General features: G+C 39.0%; 2 protein-coding genes across 2 annotated transcripts in view; one reads left to right on the plus strand and one right to left on the minus strand.

The window, feature by feature from the left end:
• The window catches only part of LOC137396947 (arylsulfatase B-like), a 258,649-nt gene that overhangs the window by 170,184 nt on the left and 63,215 nt on the right, over positions 1 to 25,250 (minus strand). The window lies entirely within an intron of this gene.
• Positions 18,654 to 19,314, plus strand: LOC137397128 (uncharacterized). The gene is made up of 2 exons (XM_068083414.1): positions 18,654 to 19,174; positions 19,311 to 19,314. Exons 1-2 carry the CDS (start codon positions 18,654 to 18,656, stop codon positions 19,312 to 19,314), a joined length of 525 nt encoding a protein of 174 aa, XP_067939515.1.

A 25,250-nucleotide genomic window follows, 5' to 3' on the forward strand; every position in this document is an offset into this window, starting at 1 on the left:
CATAAAGGGGCATTGTAGTTCGACCCTAGCTTGTACATAAGATGTAAAGAATTTCGGCTAATGTTTTAAATAATTTAATGAAACCTTCGGTAATTGGACAAAAAAACAGGCTGATAAACTGTGTACCACAATTTCGTACCTGTAAATCGGTCTACGCCTCAAACGGTCTACATTAATTACAGAAACCTTCGGATAAAATTGAATAATTATTCTTACAATTAAACCTAACAATAATTTTATAAAATCAAATAATTATTCTTATAATTAATTATTTTCGCAAGATATTAAAAACGGAAAAATATTAGAAACCTTAGCAATTAAACAATGCCATAGACTGGTGAAATGAGCATGATTTTCTCGTGAAATGCGCACTGCTAAATAGTTCTACTATCTGTTGCACGGCTTTATTGGCGTATCGTAGGCAGGTCTTAATTATGATTAGAAGAAGCTTTTCAAGTGTTTTGTGGTGATTTTTGGTCAAGTTAATCTGTCTATTTATGTATAATCCGATCAGATGAGTAAGTATAGATGGTTTGTTATGCGGTAGATATGTTTGTTGAAAATTTGCGGTCTGGCTCCTGGGATTCTGACCACATCAGGAAGCCCTCACACCAGGGATAGATCATAAGCAGAAGTTGGTATCCCTCCAATGAATCACCAGGGCCACCCTATTCAAACCTGACAGTTGCTTTTGGAGTTATTCATTAATATCATTGCTATGTAAAAGAAAAGATGTCATGTATTTAGCTAGAGCCTCTGGGATAGGCTCCGCCCCTTTGGGTCAAGTCCCTGAGTGGGCCTTTAAATATACTTGCTAAGCTATAGATTGTCAGTCTATAGCTGGTCACCTACGGAGTATTCTTGTACCTTAATACCCTACTTGACAATCATAGAGCATCGACTTAATCAGTGGTGTGATAAATTTTAATTATGAACCGAGGATGGAAACAAGACCCTGTCTGGAATAGCTTCACAAGGAAGAAAGTCGGCACTGGATATAAAGCCAAATGTGAAAAATGTGGTACTGTTATGCAAGGGCTAGTTGAAAGATTAAAATATCATATAAAGCACAGCAAGATCGAAAATGACAGTGATGAGACCAAAATTATTGAAGTGGATAATGTTGCATCAGCTTCAGCACCTTCTACTTCTAAAGGTACGTCCGACGTGATTTCAACCCTCAAATCATCCATTATTCGTAATAAGGAAGCAACACCATCTGCTACTCCTCCGGCTGCCAAACCTTCCACTGCTCAGTAAGCTAAACAACCGGCTCAACCCACTGATCAACAACCGCGAAAAAAGCAACATAAGGTGGCTGGCTATGTAAGACGGCTGGCTATCAACTACCGCAGACGGAAAAAAAGAGCTTGATAAGCTGGTATGTACTGAATCTTTGATTATATTCTAAGGACCTGTGACTGTTGGTTGATGTAGTTAAATCAAATTGCAAGAATTGAAATGTGACAGGGTCTGTCCTGTCATGTTTCACTAAATTGGTTCGGTACATAGTTATTCATAATTTTGATATTTCACCTGCATTAATCATGCTCGTAATTTCTTGTATTAAATGATTGATACTAAACTCATCAATTCATTGAACAACTAAATTTTATATGCAGACCTATCATTTAATTTTACAGATTATTTTTCAAAGATTGAAGGTTTAAGAAGTTCCAAATGAAATATAATTATAAGTCTTTTCTAATTTTTATATTGTGCCATTAATGATTTAAAGTTTTAATTTATAATTGCTACGATTAATTAGGTTAACTTTAAGGGCAGAAATATGAAATAAAAACTATGTATTGTATTTTGCAGGTAGCTGAATTTTTCTTCGCCACTAACACTCCGTTCAACCATGCTGAACACGAAACATTCAAAACACTAATACAAAAACTGCGACCCAGTTATGAGCCACCAAACAGACATACATGTAGAATAGGCGGCGAGTTGCTGGATGAGATTCACCTTGAGCAGCAGGCAGTCTGCAAAGATACACTAAGAGGAAAGACTGTCAACGCTTCATTTGATGGATGGTCGAATGTTCACAGCGAGCCAATACTATGTATGACTACAACAGATTTTGACGGAAATTTCTACCTCGCTTCCACAATAGATACTGCTGGCCATGCCCACACCTCAGAGTATCTAAAAGATGTTGCGCAAAAAGCCATTGCAAATATAGAGGGGCAGTACAGCTGTAAAGTAGGCTCCCTCATTACAGATAATGCCGCCAACATGGCAAAGATGAGAGAAGAGCTTGGAGACAACTGTCCAGAGGTTATCAAGTATGGGTGCACTGCTTACATTCTAAATCTACTAGCTAAAGATCTAGAAATAACCAACATACAGTAACATGTGGTTCAAGTTGTCAAATATTTCAGAAACTGCCATCTTCCCAATACTTGGCATAAAGCAGCAGGTGGAAAGAAACTACCTATGGTCTGCGATGTTCGATGGAACAGTGTTATAGATACCCTGGAAGCCTATATCGCAAACTGGCCAAATCTCTTAGCAGTGTGCGAAGAGCATCGAGACAAGATTGACAAAGGGATAGCTAAGAAACTAGGAGACATGTCAATGAAACGGAATGTCGAAGATGTCATCATTTTCAAAAAATCAAAAAAATCGATTTAATCATAAAAATCAATTTTTCTGATTTTTAAAAAAAGTCATGGATTTTTAACAACCCTGGGAGCAACCCCTACTGCTGAATTTTCATTCAGTTGACCAACTGGCCAAGTATAATATTTCAAATTTCAATTTGCTTACAATGGCTCATCATTTGTGCCTCACCAATCCAAGGCTTTTTCTTACTATAACATGTTATGATCAATATTTTTATCAATTGATTGAGCCCTTTATTTATCAGTGTCCTTCTATCTGAACTGAGTCACAGTTTGTGAAGAGAAAACAAGACTATCCCTGACTCACCAGTAACGCTGAAGGAAAACTAATGAGCAAAGTTTGCATCTATGCTGGCTCACAGTCACTTGACTCTGCAAAAGGAGTGTACACCAGAGGACAATGGGCCAAAGATGGTGTCACCCACAGTGGAGTTACATATGGCCAACAGCTTGCTTCACTGAGGGTAAATATTTCCAGTCAGTTGGCAGTTGAAGAGAAAGGTTCAGCTTTTTCTTTCTCTCTCTAAGTCACACATATCTATAGCTTTATGACAAGCTCTATCTCTGAAGCAACAAAGCTTCACATAGTCGTTATCGGATATTGGTTTTACACCAAGTTATCATCTTCTTGTTGAAGTTAGAATAGAATATCTGATAGGAAGGACTGGAACTGACACGGGGGTCAAAATATTTCTATGATTCACCCCCAAATTGGGTAAGTCATCGTTTAATGATGCCTAATCTGCGAAAAAAATCTGCATCTGTGGAATCTAGTTCAGCTGATGAAAACACAGCATCTTAAAAGATATTATTTCTCATCTAACTGGAACTAAAACAAAAATTAAACCAACTTGAAGATTTAACCGCTGGGCGCACAGTAGAGATACAAAGCCTTCCACATGAATCCAATGAAAATACTGTAAACATTGTATCCAGCATAGCCAGGAAACTTGATTTGAAAGTATCAGCAAAAAAAATTTGTTATATATAGCAACAAAAACAAGAAGTCACGTGTAGTACAATTTCTACAAACGCATGTTCGGACTAAATTTATCTCAAGCTATAAAAAACTTCGTCAACCTTACATTGCATCGGACATTGACACAGGCAGCATCGGCTACACAGGTAACAGTGACAAAATCTTTATAAATGAATACTTGAATATTGACACTAGACAACTCTTCTTTAAGGCCTGTGAATATCGCAAGACCCATGGCTATAAATATGTTTGGACATTGAATCAGCGAGTGTATCTTCGTAAGACAGATGACTCCCTGCCTTGCGAATAAGCTCAAATACTGACTTGTTAGCCTTAAATGAAAAATGAGATTTAAGCTTTGTAGTTTGAATATACAAATAATTAAGAATCTTTCTTTGCACTATGGATTTAGTGTCTTCATGTAATCCTTATATGCCTTACCTTACCCTAAGTCTACATCTACAGCTGGACATCGACAGGTAACTTATCAGTTGTCGAGTATTTGGAGTGACTTACCAATATCGATCAGGTACATTGAAAATTCAAATAGTTTTAGGATTGCTTTAAAGAGGCATCTGCTTGACTCATTGAGATGGCTTTAGGTCTTAATATGTGAACATTTTTACATCAAGAAAATTGTCAACTCGAGCCCTGCACCTTGATTAGCCCTGCTACTGTGCACGTGGGCCTTCATCACTCCCTTATTCAAATATGTATATTTATTTAGTTTATGTCTCTGTGTGCATCTGTTTTTATGATGAAAATAAATTAACATAACATAATATAAAATCGTGCAAAGTCTGCTTGCCATAAACATGCACAAACCATAAAAGACCAGTCTAAGAAAGATATACTTTCCAATCAAGTGCTTGCTATCAAAACAAAGTATGCCTCAACTACTGCCAAGCTAATGAGAGCTGCATATTCCCTTGCAAAGCATAATAAATCTTATACTTCATACTAAGAATTGTGAGTTACAAGAAAGCAATGGCACAAACCTTGGCAAAGGCCTGCATTCAAGATTCTCTGCAACTAACACGGTTGATTGTATATCTAAGGAAATGGGATCTTCTCTTTGTTCAGAAATACTGAAAAACTCTTGTAAGATTAGTATTATGATGGATGAGTCTACCACAGTAGGAAAAAACATGTCTTATTTTATACTTGAGAACAGCATTGCCAGAGACAACTTTTTCTAGTGAAGAATGCTTTGCTTTCCCTTTAGGACTAACTGAGCTTGAGAGTTTGTGTGCTGAGCCAATAACAGATGCTTGCTTGACAATAGTCAGCAAAAATGGGTTCACCATGGACTTTCTTGAAAAATTTTTTATTGAGGCTTGCTCTGATGGTGCATCTGTGATGCTTGGCTCTTCTTCTGGTGTTTTGTTGAGATTGAAAAGTTTGTTCTCCCTTTTTTCTATAGCATTGTATGTCATCGAGTCAAGCTTGCAATTGGTGATACTGTTAAATCTGTTTAGCAAGTAAATCATGTAAAAGTTTTCCTGGACAACCTTAATTCTATATATAGTCAAAGTACAAAAGCTCAAAGAGAACTAAGGGAGGGTGCTGCTGTGGTCCAGTCAAAGGTAATCAAGATTGGCCGAGCATTAGATGTGAGATGGGCGGCATCAATTTTTCGGAGCCTCACTGCAGTTTGGAAGAGTTACCAAGCATTATATAATCACTTCACAAAGTCTGAGTCTGCCAAGTCTGGCAACTTGCAAAGTGGCAAGCATGCTGCTACATATCATGGTATAGCAAAGACTCAGGTGTCAGAGCAATTTGTTCAGTCGCTTGCCATCATGGTTGATGCCTTGGGTGCTGTGTCAGAGCTTTCCCAAGCTTAACAAAAAAAAACTGTAATCTTGGCACTGCATATAGACTCTTTAGGAGTGCCATCAATACTCTCAAGCACCAGAAAGATGGTGAGATGGCTGATTGCTACCAAGCTGACATGAATTGTGATGGGCTATTCAATGGTGTGGAGCTTCAAGATAAGGGTAGCTAGCTAAACAAACCGGCCTTTCTGCAAGCTCTCATTGACAACCTTTCCAGCTGCCTCTATAGCAATGCAAACATTTCCATGGGTACCACACGACAAACTATACCTAGATCAATAACTGATACAGTTGAGAGGGAGAAAGAAATCAAAAGACAGTTTCAAACATTTTTTGAAGAGATTGATATTCTGTCTCCTGCCTAATGGCCAAGTGGTGTTGAGAGTCCATGGCTACATGGAGAGGGTGTACTCAAGGCCCTTTGCGCACACTTTAGCCTAGATTTTGCCCATTATCTCTCTCATTTCCGAGATTACGTTGATACATTTCTGAGATTACCCATGAGACAGTACCACAACAGATATTGGAATTTGAAAGCATTGTAAACAAACTACCTATATCAAGCGCAGATTGTGAGAGGGGTTTCAGCATCATGAACTTAATCTGTAGTGCCATCAGAAACGGCCTTACTGTTCCACACACTAACAACCTCCTCTTAATTTCTCTTGTTGGCCCTCCTGTATCATTGTTTAATCCAGACAAATATGTGAAGGTGTGGTTGAAATCTCATCGTTCTGCTGATGAAGAGCAGACACGAGTCGCTAGATACTCTCATAATAAGAGGTATGAAAAGTTATGGAACCTTCTCTAGCCTGTTTGTGTAATCTAACCAGGAAAGCATTTTTGCTCATTTCTTTATTTGTAAAAAGAGCCTTTAGTTTGTTCTGTGACTTTGAAAGATTTGTAACACACTTTTTGCGTTGAGTTAATATACTCATATGTATAGATATTCATAGTAGAGTTATACCATAGGTGTTTTAAAATATCTTGTTTTTATGTTTTTTTCACTAGTAAGTCCTTGAATTATTCTTTCTAAGAACCAATTTTTGGTGTTTGATTGTGTTTTACAATTAATACTTCGAATCATAAATTCAATAGTTGCTTGTCTTTCTCAGGGCTCTTGGCACCACAATATTCCCAAATTTTTATTATTTTCTCAACTTATTTATTACTACAGGTGTGCTTATTTCTCATATCATATACATGATTTTAAAGCCCTGTAGGCTTTGGCGGCTGGGGCTTTGCCTTGGATCTCACTGGAGGGCTTACAGCGCCACCGGCTGTTTCGCTGAGGGCAACTGCTGTTTCGCTGGAGGGAGCCGCGTTGCGACTCTTGGTCGCCTACAACCACTTATCTCCACTTTACAGTTATGGTTAAAAAAGGTTAGCACCACATCACTGTGTGTTACCAATATGCAAGAAAAAAGTAGCAGATTTTCGCCTTTAAACTACTGTCCTATTTATCTGATATCTATTATTTCTAGACTGGCACAGCACACTGTTTGGCATGATACATACTGCCAGATATCAGTTCTGGAAGAAAACACGAGGAGCTATTTTGCTAAGTAAACCAAAAACTAGTATGACCTATGTTGACAAATATACATGCAGAAAGGAAATTTAATGACCTATTCATCTTAACACAACACACATACCACCCCAAAGGATGTCAGATGCTAACTAGACAGGAAAACCACAAATCACTGTATCTTACCATAATATAACATTTAGTTACAAACTTGCTCAGATTCAACCCAACACATCAACATATTGTATAAACATCAGGAGAGACGTAAGAATGGAACAGCTATCCAATCTTATAAAAAGCCTATACGAAGTAGAAAAGAGCCTCCATGCATACATAACCGAGCGACAACGAAAAGATTGAGTAAGTCACATAAACAAAAATTGCATGGCTTGAGTTTACATTTTAATCTTTGTATTTTATGCTTTTTTACTCAATGCTAGTTTTAAATTTTATTTTTTATGGTAATTTTTATTTTATTGTACACTGGCAATGTCAAATCAGTCCTCAGAAACTACCAAACTCATAAAAAACAGTCCTTTCAACTATGTCTCCATGGGATTCCATTTAATCATGGAGTTTCCCAAGGAGCTGGCTTCTAGTAGTAAGCAGAGCCTTTCTTGATTGTTTTTCCTTTTCTTGGCTTACACCATATCCTGCTGTTACCATTATTTTATACTTTGTCTAGTGCAGTTGCTAGTTGTGTTCGATAAAGCTAGTTGTACAGACAGTAAAGTGGCACCGTTTGTTTCAAGTAATTTCAACAGGTTATGGGCCCAGACACTGATTGACAAATGAATATGGATAAATTTAATACCGAGCGATTGAACAATGGGAATTATCAAACATGGAAGTTACAAATGAAACATCTCTGAGCAAAGGACTTATTCGTCTTTGTTGAAGGTACTGAGAAGCCAGCAGACAGTGCACAGGCAGAGGTAAATGCTGCTTATCAGTCGGAGGTGAACCATGCCTTTTCTAATATTGCACTCTCAATTAGTACGGACCTTATATATCTTATTTCTGACACAGAAAATCCAGCTACCGCGTAGACAAAAGTTAAAAATCACTTCGAAGGGAAAACACTAGCCAATAAGCTTTTTTTTTGAAAAAACAGTTTTTCTGATCAACAATGCAAGGTGCAGATATTTCTGATCACCTTAGGTACATGAAATGATTAGCAGATGAATTGTCAGCAATTAATGCAGCCATTGCTGAAGAAGACAAAGTCGTCGCTCTTTTTGGTAATCTTCCTGATAGCTTTATGACACTCGTTACTGCCCTAGAGACAAGAGTTGACAACCTTAGTCTTAGAATTTGAGCAACAATCCCTCAAAAATGAAGAACAAAAGCGAAAAAACAGGGCCTGAGAATCTTTAAAGTAACAGTGACTCTGCATTACTCTTAAGAAATCACAATGCCAACAAACCTAAGCAGCCTCCAACATGTTACAGCTGTAATAAAAAGGGACACACTGCTCGCTTCTGTCCCAAAAACGACCACACAAAGCAAATCAAGCAACCAGTTTAACACAAGATGAAACAGATCATAAGTCAGTAGAACAAAGTGTCAGCTAACTGTTCAGTTTGGTCACAGCTGTTGCTGGTTTGAAAATGCTGCCGGAATTGTGAGAGGAACAGGAACTCTAAGAGAAAATGGACTGTATTATGTAATACTACTCATTCTTCAAATGTTGCAGTTAATATGTGGCACCGCAGGTTGGCTCATGTTAGTGTTACAACTCAAAAACAACCGGAGCAATATGACTGACTGCTCTAGCATACCTACAAACACTGAGTCCTTCTGTGAAATCTGTACTCAAGGGAAGTTAGCACGTAGACAATTTCCTACATCTACTGACACTCAGACTACACGTAAGCTAGAGTTAGTTCACAGTGATATATGTACAATGGAAGAAAGTTTAATAGGTGGGAGTATATACTTTGTAACTTTCGTTGATGACTTTTCTCGATGTTGTGCAGTCTACTTCATGAGAAACAAACCTGAATAAGTTGACAAGGTCAAGTTATTTATTGCTAAAACATGAAAAGGCTTAAACTGCAATATTGGTACATTTCGTTCTGACAAGGGAGCTGAATGTACTTCTAAGTTAAAGGCAGACTACCTGGTGTCACAAGGCATTGCACATCAGCTTATACTCTTGAACAGAATGGTGTAGCTGAACGTATGAACAGAACTCTCTGCAAGGCAGCTCGTGCCATGCTGTTCAATGCTCAACTTCCAAAGAAATTTTGATCTGAAGCTGTCTCAACTGCAGCTAACGTCAGAAATCGCCTGCCTACTAGATTACAAGAGTGAACTCCTTTTAAGAAGTGGTACGGACGTAAACCTAACATTAACCATTTAAGAGTATTTGACGGTATGACATAGGCTCATGTATCTAATAAACTGTGACAGAATTTGGACAGTACACGCGAAAAACTAAGATTCATATGATATAGCATAGAGTCGAAAGCATACCGACTTTCAGATGAATCTACCAACAAAATCCTTGTCCGACATGACATAACTTTTAATGAAACTGATTTTGGACACTTAAATGAATGCGTTCCTAATTCCGAGTCAGCTCTTGTAGAGCTGCAATACATCATTGAACCCAATAACCAAAAGTTTATGCCAAAAAGAACCTGTACTCAACACCTTCAAGTCAAACACAGCAATTTCTACCATGACGATCTGAAAAAATTCATCAACCTCCAAAATTTTTGGGGTACATGAATATGTGTCTACTACAGCTCAACATCAGGCTTGTTTGCTGGTCAAGTTACTGAGCCAGACACACTTGAACAAGCGATGGAGAGAGCCCACACAGATGAGTAGTACAGTGCTGCCAGACAAGAATATAACTCATTGATCGAAAATGAAATATGGAACCTGGTGGAGCTATCACAAGGAAGAGCTACTATTGGTTGTGAATACCTCTTGAAAACTAAACATAAGCCAAATGGTACAATTGACAGGTTTAAAGGGCGTCTGGTGGCAATGGGCTACACACAGCAGCATGGAATAGACTACAATGTAGTTTTTGCACCAGTCATTCGCTTTCCCTCAATTCAGATACTGTTAGCATATTGAGTAAAACGTGGTATCAAAATTCACCAAATGGATGTACATGTAGTTACAGCATTTCTCAATGGAGAACTAACAGAAGATATATATATGACTCAACCTGAAGGTTTGGCAGTAGTAGGAACGGAGCATTTAGTTTGTAAGTTGTGAGTCTATTTACAGTCTAAAACAATCACCAAGGTGCTGGAACAGCATGCTAGATAGCCATCTGAAACCTATAGGTTTCAAACAGTCAACTGCTAACCAGTGCGTTTCCATTAGAAATGAGATTAATGTGGCACAAACTTTAATAGCTGTATACCCTGATGATTTGATTATATTGTCTGACACTGATCTTGAAATGAACAACATAAAGCATGCATTGACACAACGTTTTCGCATAAAAGATCTTGGGCCACTTCATTATTGCCTGGGAATTTCCATTGAACAATCGGGTGATCAAATTGCGACATACCATAAGCAGTACATACAGAACATTCCATGTAGATTTGGATTACAAGATGCAAACACTGTAGTCACGCCAGCCGATGTGAATGTAAAATTATGTAAAGATGACGCTACAAGCAAGACTGTTGACCAAAAATCGTACCAGGCTATACTGCCCTGAGCAATCAAACCACACTAACTCTTAAAATTTTGAAAATTGATTTTATTGTCTTTTTATAATGTTTATGTATGTCTACATGTTATATATAAAACATTTAAAAAAAAATGCATGCAAATGCACTTTTGTGTAGTATGCAAAGCACACTAACCATTGTTTGCCATTCAAGCTAGCCATTCATACCACATTAAACTGTAATTAATGTGTTATGATTGACCTAGGCATGCTATGCATACTTGAGGTTTGTCACTTACATAACAGTCAACAATATAAATACACTCTGAGTCAGCATAATGTCATATTCTGTTATCAACACTCGTACATGATAGTTCTTTCAAGCTATTTAACTGCATGAAGTATATTTTCTTGCAGTACTGTCTATTTTTTCGTTTTACTGCATTTTGTCATCATGGCGGCCAACAGAGGGCCACTCACTGGTAGAAGCAGTTAATGCCAACATTGATGGTAAGTTAGACTAATTATATTATAGATGTTTTATACTTTTCTGACCATTACTACATTATTACTAAATGTTTTTTTATTTTTTTTAAATATATACATATTAAAACTAATAACATGAGTATTAAAACTTCATCATGTTTGTTTCTAACAATATTACTAAACAAGTCGTGCTATAAATCTGCATGTACTATTTCATTAGTTACAAAACTTACTGAAATAAATTTTTTATGACAAAGACCACTTCATGTTTTTTAGAAGATCCTGGCACACCAAGACCAAAACGATTTAAGAAAGGCTCCGCTGAATACAAGCAACACCATATTGAAAGTCACCCTCTAAGGCTACCTTGTGATTGTAAAAAGGAGTGCGTCAAACGCATCAATCAGCTAAGAAGTAAAAGATCTGGACAGATTATAATAACCTAAAAGACTATGATGCTAAGCGCTCCTTCACGTACCAACAAATAGAAAGAAAGCAACTTAAAGAGAGATAATGTTGTAAACTTTTTCTTTAAAGATGAATCTGGTGTTCGACAAAAGGTTTGCAAACCTTTTTTTCTTTTAACACTTGGATATAATTCTTTGACCAGTGGCATAATTCACTGGATGCTGAAATCTACACTCCAAGGAGCTCTTGACAGTACCCCAGATGCTAGAGGAGGAAGACGTGAAGCAGACTGCAAAGATAAACAACTAATAATAACACATATAGAAAGCTTCAACTCTGCTTTGCCACATTACAGAAGAGCCCATGCTCCAAACCGTCGATATTTGCCGCATGAACTCACCATTGTAGATATGCACAAACGCTACCAGACCAAGCACCCAACTGATCAGGTGTCATATAGAACCTACCAGCGGATTGTTTCAGAAACGAATCGTTCCTTTGCTAAGCTTTCTACAGAAGAATGTGAAACATGCTGAACACTGGAATTACAGCATAGCCTAAACGATGAGGGAAATTGCAGATTTCTGTGAAGCCTTTGTCAAAAAACACTACATGATCTTCTAAAAGCCAAACCTAGAGCAGCATACACGAAAGAAGCAGCAAGCGTCAGAGATAATGTAATTGTCAGAAGTGTGGACTTGCAGAAGGTAATTATGTTACCAATAATGCCAGGCATCAAAAGTGTATGCTTCACCAAAAAAAAATTGCATTTCATGAAACGTTTGCACCAATCGAGGCCTACAAAAGAACTAACCAAACATAGCATTGTTTGGCATGAAGGACTTACCGGTAGACTTGGAGAAGAGATTGCATCAACTATCCTCATGGCTTTAAAAATGGACCGAGATTACCAACATATAATCTACTTTATGGACAACTGCACAGCCCAAAACAAATATTGGGTATTATTCACTGCCATGATTTATAGGATCAATTCTGCTGACATTGCTGCTGAAACAGTATGTTTCAAATTTCTAAAAACTGGACACACATTTACATGTATGTCAACTGACAGCGCCGCACAAGTAGAAAAAAGAATACGAGCCAAAAAGAACATCTACAACTTTGATAATTTTGTTGGTGTAGTCCAGACCTCAAAAATCAAAATTGTTACCCCTGATCATCCGATGTTCAAAAATCTAAAAGCACAACAATCACAGCCTAAGCTTTCAAAATGACCATGGCTGCTTTCTGAAATTAGAGTGGTTGAATTTCCTCGAGGAAAACATGTTGTTTGTAACATGTTCTTTTGTTTACATTTCAAAACGTCATAGCTATCAATATCACGAAGTTGTGATATTTATATAGATTTTTAGAAAATCTGTGCTACGTAGTCATTGTTCTGTAGTCATCCAAACTTACAATTAATTATTGTAATAATCTCATAAGAAAATGAAAAAATTGAAATCGGCAAAAATGAAACGATTTCTGTACTCCTATGTTAATTGCCGAAACCTTCGGCAATTCGACAATGCTATAGACTGGTGAAAAGTGCACGTTATTTTTTCACGAAATGCGCACGACTTCATCGTTCTATTATCTGTCGACCGCCGTTTCAATTTCCGGTCTTAACTTTTAGTAAACCAAGCTTTTCAAGCGGTTTGTGACGGTTTTCGTCCTAATAAATCTGTCTATTTGTGTATAATCCGATCAGATGGGTAAGTTTTTAGAGAATTTCGTTAATTTACAAAGACTTGGTAACATATTTAATTAGGCCTATATGTGTTTTGTATCGTTATTATACTTTAACTAATCTACAAAACGTTGGTTAAATTTGTTGATGAAATTTTCAAACAAGGGTTCGTCTCATTGTTGATGAATAATTTTCGTAAGTTGTGTGCACATGCATTTATCATAAAAACTCCCTAACTTCGCATCCGCTCGTTTGGTCGTGGGACTAGGTTACACTTCATAAATATATTATCTAAACTTGGTTAAATTAGTATTTTAATCCTTGTGTGAAATAAGTTTTGTTCTGTTTTCTTTATGTGCTGTCTTCTTGTGGTTAATTAAAATACAATAATGTTGCTACAAGCTTGTTTGTTATGCCATTTAGGCATTCATAACCCATTAACTTTGGTTAGTGTGGTATGAATGCCAAAGCCACGTTTGAAATATTTTAGATGTTTGCCAATCAAAACAAATTAACAATTATAAGTCTTTAAATCTTTGCCAAATATGAAAAAGTTACTTACAGTAATAAAACTCTTGCTTGTCTATATAATGATGCAAAAAACTAAACAATTCGTGTATTTAAGGTGCGTTTACACTGGCCGACACCGATTAGGTGCTAATACCCTGATGCAGACATTTCACGTATCGGTGCCGACACTGACTCCCCTTTTAAATTGCAACAATCGAACTATTTTTGTCGGTACCAACAGCCAATCACAGCGCTTCACCGTTCTGACCTTCGCCCGACCACGTGAAGACGAGGACACATAAAAATCAATGCGCTTGATGTGGAAAATTCTATACTAGTACTACACTACTACTGCTGGTCCTACTACTACCACTAGAAGCAACTACTGTATGCCGAATAGTCTTCCGATGAGGATGAGACTTTGTTGATGGCAGGATCGGCTGCGGCAGCTCTGACAGCCTGTATGATGGAGGAAGAACAGGTTTGTTTGATATAATATTTATTTTGTTGTTGTTGTTTGTTGGTAGTAGCAGTAGTACTAGTTATTAGTTATTGTTTTGTGTGTGTACGCAAGGAGCTTTTTGGTGTACGCTTGAGTGTCTCGACTGCTATCAACATACATACCAGTCTAGTTTACTACTATGTATTTATTCAAATAATATTATTATTATTACACTCACTACTATAATATAACTACTAATGGTTTTCAATAGCTTCACTGAGATCAATTTTCGGTGATGGCTGGTACCAAGATTGTTGGTCAGAGTGTGAGTGTGTTTAATGATGATATTATTCCGTCATTGAGTGGTCTCAATCTTCTCATGTGTTTTATGCAGAGCCATTCAGATAGGCGGAATAATCGTACATGGACAGGCCCTATCACAAGCTCAAGGCAAAGGAGTGGTGCTTAATATGCCACGGTGCCACTACTGATACATGATGATGATAATGATGATGATGACAGTGGACTTCCATCAAATCGTGTTGGAACATTCAGAAATTATTTCAGAATGAGACGAAAGCAATTCGATCTGATATTGAGAAAGGTAAAACCCCTTATAGCCAAGGAGAAAACTGCACTCCGAGACAGCATAAGTGCTGAACAAAGACTGATGGTGACACTGAGGTATTTAGCGACTGGGACAAGTATGACACAACTCCATTACGATTGGTGTATATCTGCCGCCTCCCTGTCTACAATCCTACCACAAACATGCCACGCCACTTACACATCTTTGTGCGCTCATTATCTCAGGACACCTACCACAGAGCAAGAATGGATTGAGATTTCCAGGCAACTAAAGGACATTTGGAACTTTCCTAACGCACGGGGTGGGTTCTGTGAAAAATCCCGATTATTCAAGCCATGCGCACACACATACACACTGTGTGGCTTTGTTGCAGGGGCTCTTGATGGGAAGCATATCATTATGACGAAGCCTTGGCATGCAGGTTCTGAATTTCACAATTATAAAATGTAGGAGTCAATAATACTCATGGCTATGTGTGATGCCAATTATTCGTGAGTGTAACAATAAAACTAGCTACTGTGTGTCAGCGCGTGTATGCAATCTTTTGATACTCTTTCAAGCATGACCATCATGCTTGGACCACCCATCCAGGTTGAACTCACCAGAACCAAATTTTGCATGTTGGTAGTTAAATACTTCAAGAATATGGTAGGCAATATTTAAAGTGGTTAAATTCATGCTTTCAGATTCACTTATGTAGATGTTGGAGCACAAGGTAGAGCTTTAGATGGTGGTGTATTTGGGAAATCCACCTTGCAGCTGGGAATTGAGGGCAATACCCTAAACTTGCCCGCTGATCGATGTCCCCCCAATTTCAATCAGGCACTACCACATGTCATCTTGGCTGATGCGGAGGCATTCCAGCTGCAAACCTATCTTATGCGACCTTATCCAAAACACATTTTGAATCATGAGCGAAGGGTGTGTACATGAAATCTTGTGATACATAGTCGGCCCCATTATACTTTTTCGTGTGTTGAGGAGACTTAGATTTTCCACATCTATTGCAGATATTCAACTACAGGCTCTCAAGATTGAGAAGATTGATTGAAATTTTTTTTGGTATTCTTGCAATTGCTTGGCGAATTCTACTGTGCAAGATCGATCTTGAGCCAGAAAAGACAAAAACTTTAGTTTTGGCTTGCTGCATTTTGCACAACCTCCTGAGGAAGTCAAGAACACCACCCTGAGGCGCACCGCCTCAGGCTCAAAATGATGAGGCTCAAGATTATGGAGAACAGCTGCCAGGACTTGCCCCTGTTGCTCTAAGGCCGACTGCAGCAGCCAGCCGAGTCCGTGATGCATACTGTCAATATGTTTACACTATAGGAGCTGTCCCTTGGCAGGAACGGATGGTGCCACAGCTTTTGTATTATCCCATGACCAAACATGAGCGAAGCGATTGGTTGGAAGATTTATGATAAATGCACATGTGCATACAACTCCGAAAATTATTCATTAATGGCCGTCGCAAACCCTTGTACTGAAATCTCATCAACAAATTTAACAATTTTTGTGTAGTCGTTTAAATATAATAACGATACAAAACACACATAAACCTTTTTAGACATGTTACCATGTCTTTGAAAGGATACCGCAAAACCTTAAAACTAACCTATCTCATCGGATTATGCATAAATAGAGAGATTAATTCGGCCTTGAATCAAAGTAAAAAATTTACAAGCCCAATGTAATTTAGGTTAAGACCGGCATATGAAACGCCGATAAAGCCGTGCTACAGAGAGTAGAAATATTAAGTGGCGAGCATTTTACGAGAAAAACGTGGACATTTCACCGGTCTATAGCATTATTTAATTGCCGAAGGTTTGTGTAATTAACGTAGACTGTTTGAGGCGTAGACCGATTTACAGGTATGACAATGTGGTACACAATTTATCAGCCTACGTATTTTGTCCAATTACCGAAGGTTTTTTAAATTATCTAGAACATTAACCGGATTTCTTTACATTTTATCTAAAAGCTAGGGCCGAACTACATTGCCCCTTTGTGACAATAATATTTGTGACCCTGGCCGTCAGAGTGTACGATCGTGCGGTAATTGGATTGTTCACAATAGTGCACTACGCGTACTATACGCTATTATATGACTCACCGTTACTAATTTAGTAAAGAGTGGTTTATAGTGTTGTATATGCGTGCGCCAGCCTTGTGTCCACTCGTATTGCAGGACATTAGGTTACGTATGCCAGCTCGGCATTGAGAGGTCGCACCGCAAGTACGTGGACCTATAAGAGTCAACCATGTGGATGACTACCGAAGCTATATAAGCATGTGACGGATTGCAGACGAGGCTTTTCCCTTGTGGATTTATTGGTGAGTGCACTTATTTAACATGGCGCAGTCGGCAGGATCACCGATGCGTGGTTGTTAAAAGTAATTTGTGCTGTGATAATTGTGTTCAGTGTTTTACAGGTCCTTTACCTCGTGGTAAGTGTTTCGTGTGTGCTTTCCGTGTTTACAGTGTTGTGGTGCTCAGTGAAATTTAGTGTTTACAGTGTTGCGGTGCTCAGTGAAATATAGTGTTTACGGTGCAGTGGTGCTCAGTTGGTGGTGATAAACTTGGTGGTGCTTTTAACACTTGTGTAGTGTTCGTGTTGTGCAACACGTCAAATATGACGTTTAATTTTAATGAGTTTCCTTCGTTAAAATTGGATAGTGGTGACGTTAACGGTTCATGGAAAAGATGGTTTGATAGTTTTAAAATTGTCGGAGAAATGGTTAGCATGAGATTGGGCAAGGATGAAGACGGCAACCATAAATTTAGTGGCCGTACAAAACTTCTTGCATTATTACACGCAATAGGGAGTGATGGTAGAGATGCTTTAAGCTCTGTTGGTTTTCATATGTTTGGCAAAAACTCTACTTACGATGAGGCAATGGCTCATTTAGTTACTATTTATGGTACTGATGAAACGGTTTATGTTAAAACGATGAAATTCGTTACTATTTCACAAACGGCTTGTGAAAAGGAAAGTGATTATTTACTACGAGTTGCAAAACTCAGTAGAAACGTTAACTTTGGTGGTAATGAGGATGTAAGGAAAGAATTTGCTCTTGCAATAGCTGTTAATGGCTTGCGAGAAGGTTCTTTACGTAGGCAATTAATGCAACAAACGGAGTTGAATTGGAAAATTCTAACGGATACTTTGAGGGCCATAAAACTCGCGCGAGAATCTGACGCCATATTGGAAGGTGCTAGATATAAAACTAGCGAACTTGTGTTTCGGAAATTTCGACAAAAGCTCCTAGAAGTAAATCTAAAGTAAGAGGAGCCAGTCGTTATTCAAGTTCAGATTCAAGTGCTTGCGAAAATGGTGAAATTAATAGAATTTCACAAAGGCAACGTAAAAGTCATTACGATGAAAGGTCTAAGAACAAATACTCTAGAAAATGGAGTAGAAATTCCGGTTACGAATCTCCTCAATATAATCGTAGGGGCAGGTATAAAGACTCTAGCAGGTCTTCAAGAGACTCTAGCGTTGATAGGTATAACCGCAATTAGCGTGTTAAGTCTAAGGATGGACAGTCACCTACGAGTGATGATGAATGTTACAACTGTGGTAGTGGAGATCATAGGCTACATAGTTGCCCTGCAGCTAGATGTTTTGTATGCAATAGGAAAGGTCATATTAGTATTGACTGTAAGAAAGATGGCGCCGATATTACTCGGAAAAGTGAATATAGACACCGCTACAACAGAAGTAGTAGCAGGGAAAGTGATCGGAGTAGGGGCAAAAGCCCTAATAAAAGGGATAGAGATAGTACACGTTCTTACTCCCCAAGTAGAAGTGTAAGGTTTTCATCTGTAGGTCCTAAATGACTAGATAATAAAATAGTTAGGACCTTGAAAGTAAATGGTAGTGAAGTTGATTTCACATTTGATATGGGTGCTGATGTTTCTACCTTGACTGTTAAGACATCAAGTAAACTTGGTTTAAATCTGAAAGAGCCAGATCGACACCTCAGTGGTGCTGATGGTTCACGTCTTAAAGTTCTAGGGTTTAGTAAAGTGAATATAGAGAGCTCATACCGTACTACTGATGCTCCTGTATATGTGTTGAAAGGTTCTAGGTGCAACCTTTTAGGAATGACAGAACTTAACAATCCTAATTTACTCGCTGTCATTAATGGCATGTGTTCGGACAATTTTGATCCTATTAGAAAATTTCCTAAAGTGTTTGAAGGCTTGGATACTATGCCTGGTATGTTTTCCATCAGCTTGAGAAGTGAGGCGGAACCCGTCAGGTTGTATTCCCCAAGATCAATTGCAGCTGGGTTAAGATCTCAGGCTAAGAAAGAGCTTGATAAAATGCTCACTGATAAGGTTATAGAAAAAGTAGAAATACCTACTGATTGGTGCTCGGGTCTAACAATAGCTCCGAAATCTGGTGGTCAAATCATAATGTGTGTGGATTTAACTAATTTAAATAAAGGAGTTAAAAGGGAAATTTACCCTTTACTTAAGATCTCAGATATGTTATGCAAACTGTCTAAAGGCGCCATGTTTTCAAAGCTTGATGCCAACTTGGGTTTTTGGCAGGTGAGATTAGACCCTAAAAGTAAATTATTGACTACGTTTGTAACACTGTGGGGACGGTTTTGCTTTAGGCGAATGCCTTTTGGAATTTCCTCAGCTCCAGAATACTTTCAAAGAGCAATGGAAAAAATATTGGATGGTTTGAAAGGCATTATCTGTTTAATGGATGACATATTAGTGTATGGTTCTGACCCATCACAACATTGGGCGAGACTTCGCAAAGTTTTGGAAAAAATAGAATGTTCTGGGATGACCTTGAGAAAGGAAAAATGTGAATTTGGTTTAACGGAAGTAAAATTTCTTGGACATGTAGTTAGTGGCAGTACTATCAAGCCAGATCCTGGTAAGATAGAAGCTATAGTTAACATGTTACCGTCTTCAAACAAAACCAAAGCGAGACGTTTCACCGGTATGGTTAATTACCTAATGAAGTTTAGCAGGAAACTAGATGAACCTTGTACTCCTATTTATAAAGTTTCAGGCTCTAGGTCTGAATGGTATTGTGGGCCTGATCAACCACAGGCTTTTGAAGACATTAAAAAAAATGTCTAAAAAACCAGTTCTATGTACGTTTGATCTAAGAGCTAAACATCGGGTGTCTGCGGATGCCAGTAAAAACGCTCTTGGTGCCGTTTTATTGCAACTAGCTGGTGAAAACATATGGCAACCAGTTGAGTATGCATCACGGAAAATGTCAGAAACGGAAACTCGGTATGCTATAGTTGAAAAAGAAGCCTTAGCAATTACATGGGCATGTGAAAAGTTTGACTACTACTTAGTAGGACGGAAATTTGAAATAGAGTCAGATCACAAACCTTTGATCTCGATTCTAGGTGAAAAAGATCTCTCATGCTTACTAGCGAGAGTACAACGGTTTAAGTTAAGGCTGATGCGGTATGATTACAATATTTTTCATACAGCAGGTAAGGATATGTATTTAGCTGATTCTTTGAGTCGCCCTAACAGCGATACATGTGGTGAGACCAAGTCTAAGAGTGACTTGATAGAAGCTTATGTGCACAGCATAGTCTCTTCCAGCACTCTTACAGATGTGAGGGAGGAGGCCGTGGTCAGCGCTATGGCTAATGACGAGTGTGGTAGTCTGTGTATGGAATATTTGATAAAGGGATGGCCAGATAAACATGGCTGTTTACAAGGTGAAATGTCTAATTTATACACAGCTAGAAATAGCTTGTGTGTATATGGAGGCATGTTGTATAATTCTAGGATATATATACCAAAGTCTTAAAGATCTAAATACCTAGAGTTATGCCATGAGGGACACCAAGGCGTCACTAAATGTCGTAGGAGAGCTCAACACTACTTTTGGTGGCCGGGTTGTTCTGGTGATATTGAAGAATTCATAAGTAAATGTAATGTTTGTATTGTGCATTCGCAAATAAAACATCAGCCTATGCATGAGTCAACGTTACCTTCCAGACCATGGGAGGTTATCGGTTCAGATTTGTTTGTTCTAGAGAATAGTGTGTTTATAGTGGCAGTTGACAATTACTCCAAGTGGATAGAGGCGTTACCCGTGGCCTCACAAACACCTGGAGCAACAATTACTGTTATGAGAGAATTGTTTTCTCGGTTTGGCATACCTAACATAGTTAGGTAAGATAATGGAAGGTGCTTTGATAGCAAGGAATTTAGGAAGTTTGCTGAGGATCAAGGGTTTAGTTTAATTACTAGCAGTCCTAGATACCTTTGTTCTAATGGTATGGCAGAAAACGCTGTAAAAATTGTCAAGTCTATGGAAAAAAACTACTGACAAATATGCGGCGTTAATGGCTTATCGTACTACACCATTACCATCGGGGTTCACCTCTAGTGAACTTATGTTTGGTAGGGCAGTGAGGTCTAAATTGGGCATACCATGTGAATGTGACATTGATTATGGTCAGTTTGAGGAATTGGAGAATTCTCGCATAAAGAATTTAAAACGTAAATGGGACAAGAAATATAGAGTTTCTTTGTCAAGTAAACTGAGCCCATGTCAGACGGTCTTTGTTAGGGCACCTACAGACCCAGGGTCGAAAGGTATTGTACTGAGAGAGGATAACTCTCCAGATAGTTATTGGGTGCGGGTCGGACAAAGTGAGATCTGTAGAAATAGAAAACACCTCTTTGTACTTCTGAAGGGGAGAGTATGGAGAGTGATGATATGGAAGATCTACCAACTTTAGTTAAAGAGTCGGTAGGACAAAGTATGAGTGTGACACCTCCCCCAGATATGTGGGAGGATGACACTACAGCTGGTTCAACCAGTCAGAATGTGAGTGATAGTGTTTATTAACACTCAACTTGTACATTATGGTTTCAGATACTTTACTGAGTTATACATATCAGTGCTGATGTCTGTTGCCTCTGGTGGAGGAGGACCCGGAGACGGGAATCGGCCTGGTGACAGGAAAGGAGTGGACAGACACCCCCCTAAGACTACCGGCCAAGCCGGTGAGGCTGCGCAAAAGCCTAAAGGAAAGGCCAGACAGGTCTGCGGCAAGGAGGGCAAGCTGTTCTGGTGGTTCTGCGGGTGTAAGAAGGACCACTACGCAATAGATTGCCCTAGCGACTATTGCAGGAAGTGCGGAGAAAAGGGCCATTGGGCAAAGGAGTGTAAGGAATCTGTGTGCAGCTACTGTGGGGAAGTAGGGCACCTGATGACGAAGTGCACGGCAGGAGGAGCCTCTTTCACCAGGAAAGAAAGAAAGCTCCCGGAAGAGAGTAGAGCTAGTACCAGCTCTGAAGATATGGCTCCCAAGCCTAAGATACCCACCCGTGGCATTAGCTACGCGGCCGCAGCATGTGGTAAGGCAGTTAGGCGACCTGTGGTCGATAAGGTCCAGTCATTTTTGGCTAATATCCAGTTTGACTTTCTGTCACAGGAGGTTGTTGCCAGGAAAGCTGACATCACTAGACGCAGGAAGGAGGCCCTAGCTGCCTACCATAGGACTCTTGTCCAGCTTCAAGAGGAGGACGACTTGGTCCGCCAGCTTGATGCTGATCGCCAGATGTCCGAGGCTCTGGATAGCTTGAAAAAGCTTACCCAGAAGGTTTCAGGTACCGCTGCTAAGGTTTGTAAGAGTGGTGGATGTGCTAAGGGCAACAAGGCATTTGCAAATGGCAACACGGGCAAAAGCCAAGATGCACCGGTTAGCAAAGCGGTTGACGAGGGTGGCGTTGGTGACAAGGTCGGTGGGGCTAATGAGACCAATGAATCGTGCACCAGTTCACAGAGATCCTGGGCCGATGAGGTAGAGGCTGCAGTGGACACTGAGCAGAAGGAACAGGAGATGCCTGTGACTGCCAGTGACAGTGAAATGGACAGAGCGCCAGTTCACAGAGACTCTCACACTAGTGAGAATACGGAGACTTTGCCTACGGAGGCACTGCTTATGGAGCCAAGCTTCGGCGAGGCTGAGTTTGTAGGTAATGGAGACCCTAGTGAGGAAGAGGCAAACATGGATGGCGATGGTGAAGGGACGGTGTTCATGGAAGTCGCTGAGAACGGGGAAGGCTAACTCCTGAGCTGTGAGTACCCGGTTTTAGGTAACAATGAGTTTCTGTGAGGTTACCAATGAAGACCTGATGGACGCCGATAACCTCGGTGAAGATTCTTGAACCAGGAAAACCGGTGTATGTGTAAGGAAGGGTTCTGGTACTTCCCAAAGGAACAATCGCAAATCAAAGGTACATTCCTTTTATTTGCAACCCATCTTCCTTAAATGCGTTCAGGTCTTTGTGCTTGTTGGTTGCGCCCGTTTAACCAACTTGAAAAGAAAGGGCATGTTGTATATGCAAGCGTCTGCCTCGTGCCCACTCGTAGTGCAGGACCTTAGGTTACATATGCCAGCCCGGCATTGAGAGGTCGCACCGCAAGTACGTGGACCTATAAGAGTCAACCATGTGGATGACTACCGAAGCTATATAAGCATATGACGGATTGCAGACGAGGCTTTTTCCCTTGTAGATTTATTGGTGAGTGCACTTATTTAACATAGAGTGCATTCAACCCTGCTCTTTCACATGGTCTTGTTTATTTTTGTGTCTGATCAATTATAAAGCCAGAATTGCCATTTAACTCTATCCTTATCGGTGGTTGCTATGGAATTTTTCATAACCCAAGGTCGTAAGGATAGGCTCTAATTGCGGATGCGCGCATGTATGTGGCTATTTGCTGTTTTTTCTGCCTCAAGCTAAAACAAAACGGAACTGTCGATAAAATTATGGCTAGTTGATGCTAACAATTTAGATGAGTATTTCTACTTAGAATCTAAGTCAGCTGCATCAGATCATAGTGAAAGCAATGATAAGGATTGTTATAATAGAAGAATCTTGGAAATTCAGCTGCTTACGCAATATTTGGCTGCTAACGATAATGAAAGTAATAACGATCATCCTAATGAATTAAATCAAATTACAGAGAATAACAATCAGCCTATCACTGCTGATAACATTCCCATTCTAGCTGTTGACATCAAACTAATAAGTGGATGCAAATTTAGGGAATTCTGCGCTAGTTTTATGTCATCTGAACAAATAAACCTCACTAGAACGGTGTATCAAGGATAACCGAAGGAAACATTAGATGTGGTTGTGTTGATACAAATTGCCACTAACATAACAAGCAAACCCCTTCAAGGTGCTACAATAAAGCTCTGCAGTGCACTCTGTGCTACACTCTGAGTGTGAAACTACATACAAAGAGCTCTAGATTGAATGGTCACTTGATGAGTTGGGTTGATATTTCCGCATCCTGATGCCCTATGTGGTCACCTTTCATTGACCTTATGTATAGGTGGACAACTCCGAATACACTTCCAACACTTTAATAAGTCGTTAGATTGTCATTATATGCAGTCATAGCAATATAGCTTGATGAGAAGGGCCCAGTTTGAAACATACCCTTTTAATGAAAATCTTCAGTACGGTAAGCTTTTAGCGACCTATATTGTTGACCTTACCATGACCTTTGGGAGGTCAACTGTCTATCGGATGTGAATAAAAATGCAACCATCAGTTTTTTCATGGCTTTAATGTGTAGAATGCCAGGTTTCATCAATATAGGTTGAGATTAAGTGGTTGGTTGCTATGGCAATTTGATTTGTAAACAAATACCGTGTACCCTCGAGATACGATTACCCTGATATACGATTTTTTCACCTTACGAAGTTAAACATTGTGATATCTTCACCTCGCTATACGAATTTTATTTCACCACACGATTTTGAGAAAAGTTTCGCCCGAGTTAAAATTTGGTGGTCGGTGTGCTCATAACGTGTCGAAAAAAGACACCGAAATATAGTTTGCCGAAAACATTTTCAGAACGTTTAGAAGAGACGTGATGATCGACTTCTCTCATGTCAGCATTCCGCATGGAAAATTTTGTGTAAAATACACAAGCGAGAGCAAATTATTCATTTGTAGCGTTATTATATCTTTTACTATAAACTTTCAAGTCAGCATACGTATATAAATACAAGTATATACATTTAATTTGTTAGCTATGGAATCTGAGACCGATACAAACGTTACAAAACAAAGGAAAAATGATTTCTATGTCAACAAAGTTGGATGTCGTGAATAAGAAAGCAGCCGTATTATTAACGTTGTCAAGGAATATGATCGCAACCAATCAGCATTTGCAATTACTATTAAAACAAGAACTCCATTAAAGCAAGCACAAGAAAGAGCTTCCGACTGAAGATTTGAATGAGCTAGGTCATGCACGCGATCAGCATTCAAAAGGAGCAACTATTTAGTATAGGAGAGGAAGTAGAAGATACAGAAAACCCCACAATGGCAGAAATATTTCAAGTGTTTAATTTACTGATGCGGACTGGTACATTAAAACAATGCATGTACACTATATATAATATTTATCTCATGTGTGGCATGTTTTTCATATTTTATTTGTTTCCTTTTGATTTTGTTGGTTGT

This window comes from Watersipora subatra, chromosome 5, assembly GCF_963576615.1.
Source record: "Watersipora subatra chromosome 5, tzWatSuba1.1, whole genome shotgun sequence".
NCBI classification, from domain to species: domain Eukaryota; kingdom Metazoa; phylum Bryozoa; class Gymnolaemata; order Cheilostomatida; family Watersiporidae; genus Watersipora; species Watersipora subatra.

What these genes read in the sequence shown, in the direction of transcription:
- LOC137397128 (XM_068083414.1), top strand. Translation starts at nt 18,654, where the DNA reads ATGGGTGCTGATGTTTCTACCTTGACTGTTAAGACATCAAGTAAACTT.